Source organism: Triticum aestivum, chromosome 5D (genome assembly GCF_018294505.1).
Source record: "Triticum aestivum cultivar Chinese Spring chromosome 5D, IWGSC CS RefSeq v2.1, whole genome shotgun sequence".
NCBI classification, from domain to species: domain Eukaryota; kingdom Viridiplantae; phylum Streptophyta; class Magnoliopsida; order Poales; family Poaceae; genus Triticum; species Triticum aestivum.
In genome coordinates, this window is record NC_057808.1 from 482279842 (window position 1) to 482289645 (window position 9804).

General features: G+C 43.8%; 1 protein-coding gene across 1 annotated transcript; it reads left to right on the top strand.

Moving 5' to 3' along the window:
* The first annotated feature begins 204 nt into the window (after positions 1-204).
* LOC123122985 (kinesin-like protein KIN-8B) lies at positions 205-8649 on the top strand. The gene is made up of 16 exons (XM_044543375.1): positions 205-884; positions 1002-1079; positions 1217-1333; positions 3705-3790; positions 4567-4711; positions 4811-4906; positions 5415-5506; positions 5785-5886; positions 5969-6115; positions 6189-6339; positions 6481-6543; positions 6638-6874; positions 7017-7121; positions 7195-7308; positions 7397-7930; positions 8109-8649. Exons 1-16 carry the CDS (start codon positions 837-839, stop codon positions 8130-8132), a joined length of 2139 nt encoding a protein of 712 aa, XP_044399310.1. The 5' UTR covers positions 205-836; the 3' UTR covers positions 8133-8649.
* Positions 8650-9804: the final 1155 nt, after the last annotated feature.

The following is a 9804-nucleotide window of genomic DNA, read 5'->3' on the forward strand; positions in this document are numbered from 1 at the left end:
GAGGGGCGCGCTGAGCTGTGCGGCGGTGTGCAGGACTGTACCGCAGGTACGGCGTCGTGTACCGGCCCGGCCCGGACGGAGGCGCAGGCGCAAGAGGCATCGGACCGTTGGGTGGGGCCCAGCTAGGCGAGGGCGAGGCCCACCCCCACCCCCCTCTCCTCTCCCCTTCCGTTCCGTGTCGCCTTCTCCAGCTGCCGCCGATTAATTATTCTCCCCCCATTAAACCACCACCTCCACCTCCGCCTCCGCCTCCTCCTCCTCCCACGCCCCGCTTCATCTAACCCCCTCCCCTGAATCCGCTTCGTACGCCTGCCTGCGGCCTCGTCGTGCCACCCACCAAACCATACACACGCACACGCACACGCGCTCGGGCTGCCATTTTTTCCTGTGGATGGAGTAACCGCTGTTCCTTCCTTCTCCGGGCGCGGCGATTTCGGGAGCGTTGGGCACGGCTCCGCGGGGTCGCATTTTGGCGGAGGGAGCCGGCCTCCGGCGGCATTTCCCCTCGACTCCTCCGGCATTCGGCCGTGTTGGCCGGCGGCGGCAGGGTTGGTTTGGTTGTGGACCGGTGAGCAGGAGGCCACTGCAGCAGCGGTAGCGGGCTCCTTTTCGCGGGGCCCCTTTTCGCCGCCGCCGCGGCAGCTGGTGGTGGTGCTGGTGCGGTGGGGATGCGCCTTGCCTTTTTGCCGCCCCCGTCCCCGTGTGGCGTGATTCCGAAGGGTCGTGGGCGTGGGCGCGGCCGCGTTGGCTTGTGCTAGATTAGCACCGCATCTTCTGGGCGAAGGAACGGAGGGAGGTCGGCTGGGGGCCAAGCCCCAAAAGGAAGGTTCCGCGCAATGCCCACCATCCGGGCTCCGGCTTCCAGGCAGACGGCCACGCTGCAGGTAGTAGCACATCCTCCCCACTAATCCACTGCGATTTAACTGCACTTCTGTTCCATTGCTTAATCACTCTGTTGCTTCGCGCGCGCGCGTGTGTGATCCTGCTGTGTCTATTTGCAGGTGGCCGTCAAGTGCAGGCCACTGACCGACAACGAGCGCCGGCGCTCGCGGCACATCATACAAGTCATTGATGACAAGGTAAACATTCAGAGACCTGGCTTGATTTGGCTGGGCCATGAACTAGTAGCTTTTGTCATGGGTGGTTCAATTTTGCCATTGATGGTAATGGTAATATTGCTATTGGGTAATGGTGTTGTGCTTGTATGTTTCTCCAGAATGTGGCTGTGTTGGACCCTGATATCTCCAAGGGCTACCTGGACCTCATCCAGAACCGGACCAAGGAGAAAAGATACAGCTTCGATCACGTGTACGCGCCTGGATGCTCCAACACGGTACGCAAGCTTATGTAGCTCATTAGCTTGTGCTGCTCTAACCTTGAATTGCTTGGCTTGCTTTCGACAATGGGCTCATATGCTGATTACAGTAAGTGTCTTAAATCTGCACTGAAGCTTGGGAGTTCCTAGATTGGTCATGCCTTGCATTTTAGGAAATGATACTCCAGAAAGCGAAACCACAACCAACCCCTTTGGTTTATTAATTGCCAAAACTAGGAGTTGCTCATGCTTTGGATAGCTGCAGGTTGTAACAATACTATTGGCATGTGCAAAACGCCAATTCAGTCTGGAGCAAACAAATCCTTGGCTGTATTTGTTACTGTTAGGTATGCTACCTAACGCGTATACATCTGGTTTCAGGGAAAAGGACTCTAGTTTAGAGAAATAATTTCCAAAACTCATTTTTGTTTTTTTATCAGAGCCCTGGACATTTGTTGAACTTTATCTTCATCACTTACCCTGTAAAGTGTAAACTGTAATTAAGTGCAACTAGCTGGGCGACCGTTTGTTATCCACGGCCTTCGTAGTTCGTCTACAGTGGCTCTCCCTGATACGGTTGCACTAGTCCGCTCTACAACCGTGTTATTAAGTTCTAACCCAGTACCACTTGTTTCTGCTCCGTCGTCACCCCTTTTTGAGAAAAAAAAACTTGTTTCTGCTGTGTTAATGTTTGAAAAATCTGTAGGTTAGTTGTAGTCACTGCGTTTATTTTGAGATTTTTGTGTGACAATTTGTTGTGTCCTGCAACTGGGAGATCATGCGAGCACCTAGTTGCTGGAAGTTATTGGATACATAACTAGTCCTACTTATGAGCTGGTCTGAGTCCAGGCTATAAACCCCTAGCAGCTTATCATGACAAACATGTGTATGTATTAATAACTCATAAAGCCAAACAGATCTGTCAGCAATGTTTAAATCACTATTAGAACTTGATTTCATGTGAATACTATTTTTGATTTGTTTTAACAAGTCGTGTAACATCATACATCATGTTGAAAAAGTTAATGCTGTATTGCTGGACCTTGTCAGAATCATTCTTGTAAAAAAACGTTACATAAAATGTTTAAGCAATCAAAGTTCTATGATCAGGCCATGTTACACAGGTATACATAGATGCTGGAAACGTGTATATACGTAGTCAAATCTCCTGCCCGGCTAGATACTAAAACAAATGTGCTTTTATTAACAAATAGTCTTATTTGTTCAAACATATAGCTGTATTTTCTGTACAACTATAACAGCTCAACAACTCTAAACATAGCTGACGAAGTTCCACTGTTTTGATGACCTGCAAATACTCTATAGATTTATTTATTTGCCGTTAATGTGGGATTTTTTATCCCTACTGTAACAGTATGTAATAGGTTGGACTAAGAGCATTTCCAACAGCAGACCAAAATTTGGTGACCAAAACTCAGTTTAGGGGTGGAGAGAGAAGGTTTTTGGTCACCAGAAAATCTTGTGCTTTTCAAGCAGACCAAAATTTTGAGAAGCACACGAAACATGACGATCTGACGGCGGGGATGCTGGGGAGGCGGGGAGGAACTCGGCGGGGACGGCAAAAATGATGGCAGGATCCGGCGGTGTGGAAGTTTGGGGACGGCGACGTGGTGCTTGGGATCGGCTGCGGGAGCTCGGGGACAGGGGCGGTGGCGGATCTGACGTTTGGAGCACGGTGGGACGGGCGGAATTGGGCGGGGCGGGCGGGCGCGGCTCAGGATGGCCCTGGGAGTGGTGGCAGGGCTCAGGGTGAGACGGCGCGGCGGCGGTTGGGTCCCCGCTGCAGCAGTTTTGGTTTTTAGTCAAATCACTTGTAGCAATATTTTGGTAAGGACCAAAAAAAAAAAACGGTCGCCATATAGGTATTGGTCTGCTGTTGGAGCCCTTTTTTTGGCCCCAAAAGACCAAAAAAATTAACAGTTTTTGTGTCATGGCTGTGTTTTTTGGTCTGCTGTTGGAGATGTCCTAACTGATACAGTACATATGTACATACATATAAGTTATTACCCCTTTCCACATGTAATTATTTTATCTATTACATTATTTTGTGAGTACTGTGTTTCAACACAACCCAGCAAGTTCAGTACTCTAAAATGCATTTATCTGCAAACTGATGCTAATATGTTTGTCTTGATACTAGATCTTATGGGTTTCAGCTCTAGCGTGCCCCAACTTGTTAGGGAACTGAAGGCTTAGTTGTTGTTGTCGTAAGGTTATTATCACTAAATATATGGAAACTGCAAGAATGAGAACCATATGGATGTGTATGGATTTAAGACATGGGAACAAATGCTGTGTTCTTGTCGTTCATGTTTTACACTATAACATCTTACGATTTTAATTTGGTATAAATGCATTCATTTCGCAGGACGTTTATAAGAATATTTCTCCCACAGTTTTGGGTGTAGTGCAAGGCCTTAATGTGACAGTCTTTGCCTATGGATCTACTGGAAGGTATGCATTCACTGGAATAGTTTTGCTACTGACAAGAGACTGCTATCTTTAGCCATCATCAAATTTACACTCACGGTTCTGAAGGATCTCATAAGTTGCTGTCATTAAAATATGGTGTAAATTTCATAAGTTTTATATTTTTAAGGAAATGGATGATATACTGTCCAAACACTTCTTCAGATGTGATCATTGAATTAACGCATTATATTTTCCTGAATTTCCTCTATTTCAGAATTTTTGTGTACCATGCCTGGTAAGCTTGAGGGTTAAAAAGTAATTAAATGATTATTGTATTTACTTCACACTTAGTCAGTTGCCGTTCCAATTTAATGATTGTTCAAATGGTTTTGCTTTTTCTAAGTCACCGTCCAGGTCTGTTTGATAAGTCTAAAGAGTTTGTGCATGTGCAAACACGATGAGAAAAACTTGATCTTACGGCTATAAGTAGACTGTTCAAATTGCTAAAATTAAACTGTTCCCAGTTGCTATGGGAGGTTACTTTGTTTCTTTTCTTTCATTCTTTTCAAAACTTCCCTGGCGAAGAACTGATATACTACCTCCGTCTCAAAATATAAGACGTTTTTGTAGGCTCAACTCAAAATATAAGACGATTTTGTAGGCTAGTTTATCCTACAAAAACGTCTTATATTTTGAGACGGAGGTAGTACTATTTCATTTATTCAGTAACGGTGTTTTTGCTATACTTGGATACTGGGCTACAATCTGAAGTTGTTCCATATGTATATTAATATGCCCTGCTGTATGTAATTCTGCAGTGGCAAAACATATACAATGGTTGGAAGCCGGAATGATCCTGGTCTTATGGTTCTTAGCTTCCGCACAATCTTTGATCAAATAAAAAAAGATGATAGTTCAGATACATTTGAAGTCTCATGTTCATATCTGGAAGTATACAATGAGGTAATGTACAAAATATTGTGTTGATAATATCAAAATACCAGTCATAATATATGTGTTACATATAAGCTGTGAAATAATTGTTGGTTTTCTGAATTCCAGGTTATCTATGATTTGCTTGAGAAATCGTCGGGTCACCTGGAGCTTCGTGAGGATCCCGAGCATGGCATAATAGTCGCTGGTTTAAGAAGAATTAAGGTTTACACCTCTTCCTTCCATATTTATTTTCCCTGCTAATAAGATAAATGCCTTGGCTGCTAGTGTCAATTCTGGCCTTCTTTTGTGTTATTTGCTTCTTCTTTTTGTTACTCTAACATTTCTAACTATTATTTTGCGTGTAATGTTATCTGCTTATTCAAGTAGCTGATAAGTTGACAATGAAAGGACATGAGTAGATCTTGTTGTGTTTTTAAGCTGCAATATCTTTTAAGTAATATGTAAGAAAAATTTGCAATAAATAATTAAAATGCTGATTTTATCTGGTTTCGTTTTCCAAAGACATTCGGTCATCTTGTTTATGATAATTGATAAGTTTGTATTAAAGAATTGGTCCTCGGGTTGAATCCTTCTTTCTTGTGTTTTGTCTAATTCTGTTGCAACATTCAGTATCTATTGCATGCCATGCCATATTCTGGAAGCATGCCTGTTGATTCCCATCGGTTTTGGTATAAACTAAATTTGGATGTTCAAACTCTTATTTTCCTAGGTCCATTCAGCAGATAAGATCCTTGAACTCTTGAACATAGGCAACAGCAGACGCAAGACAGAGAGCACGGAAGCAAACGCAACTTCTTCGCGGTAAATATTTTCTGCTTCCCCTTTAAAAGTTCATGCTTCCATTACTTATTTACCTTTTAAATGAATCAGTTACATCTTAGTAAAACTTAAATAACTGCTATTTAAGGTTACTTAATATCTTTAATCTGCTAAATTATTGAGATTGTGAGTCTATCAAGACAGTTACGATCAGGTAATAGTGCCTGCAAGCTACGATCTTTAATCTGCTAAATTATTGAGATTGTGAGTCTATCTTTACATTATTCTCACATAGAAAATATTTTGCTCTCCTTTTCAAGTTCACACGCTGTACTGGAAATTACTGTAAGACGCAAGCAGAAAGGAAAATATGGTAGTCAAGTTCTTCGTGGAAAGCTTGCCTTGGTTGATCTTGCGGGCAGGTAATAACTATTCTTTTTGGGCTGCTGCTTTTCATTTCACTCTGTCAGCAAAAGTAAGCTGAAAACAATTTTCCTTGAGCAGTGAGAGGGCTACTGAAACGAACAATTTTGGCCAAAAGCTTAGAGATGGAGCCAACATTAATCGGTCACTTCTAGCGTTAGCGAATTGTATCAATGCCCTCGGCAAGCAAAATAAGAAAGGTCTAGCATATGTTCCATATCGCAACAGGTATATCAGGTGGACATTCTACTATCAGAACCAATTTTATCCATTCTAGTTATGTGACAGTGGCTATTTACAGCAAATTAACTCGAATTCTGAAGGATGGTCTCTCTGGTAATTCTCGAACTGTTATGATTGCCACAATATCACCAGCTGATGATCAGTATCATCACACTACCAATACACTCAAGTATGCGGATCGTGCTAAGGAGATAAAAACACATGTTCATGTAAGGGGTCGTTTCTTTCGGTTGAGTGCACAACCGCACACGCAACAATATATTATTTCTGTTGATTCATATTATTTGTGAATCATACATGCTAAAGTAGCCAGTTCTATTATTTTGATGTTTGTTCTTTCTCCTGTATAGAAAAATATTGGAACGATCGACAATCATGTTGAAGACTACCAGAGGATGATAGAGAATCTCCAGGTTTGCCTAACAGGGAAACGAGTAAATTTCTACAGTTTTACCTAATTGTTGGCCACAGTAGAATACTAAAGTATGTCGCCTTGTCACTTTCTAGGGTGAGGTATCCCAGTTGAAAAAGGAATTAGCTGACAAGGAGCATCAGTTGAGCGTAAAACCTACTGAAAAGGCTGCAGATAATGAGCTATCTTGGCTAAATGTCTTGAGCCAGGAAACTGGTGAGAATGTTCAGGAACGTATAAATCTACAGAAAGCACTGTTTGAACTTGAAGAAACTAACAAGCGTAACCGGATGGAGCTCCAACATCTTGACGGTGCAATTGCAAGACCACAGGTGGGTAACTTGACCGATCAATTTTTCGAGAACTCTTTCATCAAACAGACTGTAGCAGCTATTTCCTACATCTATTGTCACAACAGATCTCTTAGAAATTCCACACTATGTACAGTGCAGTGATGGTTTTTTTTGTATTCAGGTGAACGAGAAGGATTATACAGTTTTGCAAGCATTAACATCAAGGAGACAAGTTATTCTTGACAACATCCGTGACAATGATGAAGCTGGTGCTGGCTACAGAAAGGTACATCTTGAGTTTAATTTTGCTCTCTTACCTTGAAGCAAACTTGCATGGCTATTTATCCTTTTCCCTGTAGGATATTGAATTGAATGAGAGCCGTAGGCGTCAGCTCCAAGATATGATCGAGGAGGCTACCAGTAACAATGGGAACAGGACTTACCTGCAGATTCTCAGCCAATACAGGCTTCTTGTGAGTAATCCACAAAGTTTTAGTATGTTTTCCATCCAGAATATGATATCCCACAAGCTGCTTATATGTAAAAAAATGAATCCTTCAGGGAATGAATAATGCTGAGCTTCAAATTGAGATGGCTATGCGGGACCAAGTAATACATAACCAGAGGGAATCTCTAAGGAGCCTATGGAACATTCTCTATGGAACAGGGCTAAACCAGAAGCAGATTCTGAAGTTGGCTGCTAAGCAAGGTTTAACTGTAGAAGGCTGTCCTTTGCCTAGCTCGAGCCCTGATGTTGCTACGCCCCATGGAAGGCTGCCACCATTCATGTCGTTTCCTAGTCCACAGTCACAGTCTTCTTCTTCTCCATCTAGTTGCTTTTTCCAACAAGGTTTCAGCACCATGTCTGTTCTCAAAAATCAACATGAGACGCCTACCATCTGTAGGCAGGAACATCTCAGCTCTTACTACATGATGTCTGGCTGCTCGCCTTATGCTGGTGATGGAAAACAATGGGCAAGTGGAGTCTCAACGCCATACCATTCTACCCCAGAAACGAAAAGCGAGCGATCGCCCTGCAGCGGCGAGCTTCGCACCCCATATTCTGGAATTGAAGGTTTCAGCAGGCAAAGGAAGGTAATTGTAGCTCTCTCTTCTACAAGCAAGTTGCACTCCATATTCTTGAAACTGCATGCTATTTCAACTTGCTCAAGTAACCAAATGATGGTAGCATCTTCCATTAAGGAGGACATGTAGTACAGTCTAAGTGGCAACATTTTAATCTTGGCATGAACTATGATTTGCCTTTTTCCAGGATTCGTGCTCTAGAGAAAGGTAGAGGAAGCACATCAAAATTCAACAAGACACACGAGTCATGACTCACACAAGCAGCTGACATGGCTATAATACCAGCCTGATGCCTGCAATCTGATATGATCCTCCTGTGTGCACATCATCTGCCGACACCGGCCGGCCGAGTTCCTGGATCTGATAAGAGATGTTACTTGTAGTTTAGGCCAAGCTGTTGCCATGCTCATGGTCATTTTGGTGCCTCTAGATTTCTGACATGGCGCACTCCACTCCTGTACAGTAGTTGTTAGTCTCCTGTAGTCAGCCCTGCTGCACCCTGTCTCCTGTTAGTCTGTTCCCTTGTATAGTGTATGCATCTGTTGGGGCTGAATCTGCCTTTTGGGCCAAGAATCCTGTAAATTTGCTGCGACTCTTAACCCTTGATCAAGCAAGTGAAGCCCAGCTCCGAACACGGTGGTCTATGAACGGAATCACTAGTAAAGTCCTTGCAAAGATTACCTAGGAAAACTTCAACATATGAAAAGGACATTCCCTACTGTTCCCAATGGGCCCAAGGCTGCGTTTGGCATCGAGATGGATTATGATGATCCCGTTTACTATCCAACGTTTTCGCCTGCATTTTTTTGCGTACTATTTTTACAGCGAAACGCGGACAGAGCCTGAACAAATGAGAGCTTTCGAGACCGTTGCTCAAACAGCGATGAAATGAACAAGAACAGCGAGCAGTTACAATTGACATCACCGTTGCTGGGAGATACGTATGATGTCTGATGATTGAGCTCAAGGACAGGGCACCGTATGTTGGGAGCAGTATAGGATGGATGGGTGGGGGATCATGTGTTGCGCATGGGCCGCGGTACTAGCTAGCACTAACAACTTGTACTGTTGGACCGGGGCCGGTGGGGATCTCATCTCATCTCATCTCATATGCGGATGGGCGCAGATGATTCATTCATTCATTCATTTCGCCCCCCTGGACTGACGCCCGTTACCCACTCTCGAGACCACATTCATTCATTCATGCCGGGGGATGGATGCATGGTCCCTCCACTCCATAAGGCCATCTCCACCACACCAAACGGACGTCCGTTTTATTCGGATTCTGTCCGTTTGGGTAAGGATTTAGGGTCGTATCCGGGCATGTTCTGGGATGCGTTGGCCGTGCGCCCAGCGCGCGGCCGCATCCGTTTACCCCATCCTATCCGTCAGGGCCAAAAATGCCCATATTCTCATCAAAACTAGTTTGCACGTCCAAATATTTGTCTGAAAATTAAAATAATTTTACAACCCAATTGAAATTGTCTTTAATAAAAAAGTTTTACAACCAAATCGAAATTGTCTTGACTGAACATAAAATGATCCAATACATCTATTGGTTGCCAATGTGATCCCACACGTGCTCAATCAAGTCATTTTGAAGATTCAAATGGCTGTGCCAATCACGCATCTCACGGTGGAATTGCACAAATTGTTCAAATGTGGCCGGGTCTTGGTGCAGGGGCTCAATATTTTCACCTTGATAATCAAATCCTTGGTCGAAGATACTCTCATCACGCTCGTCCTCGACGATCATGTTGTGCATGATCACACAAGCAGTAATCACCTCCCAAAGCTTCCTTTCATCCCATGACAGTGCAGGGTTTCGAACGATACCCCACCGGGATTGAAGCACACCGAAAGCACGTTCCACATCCTTTCTA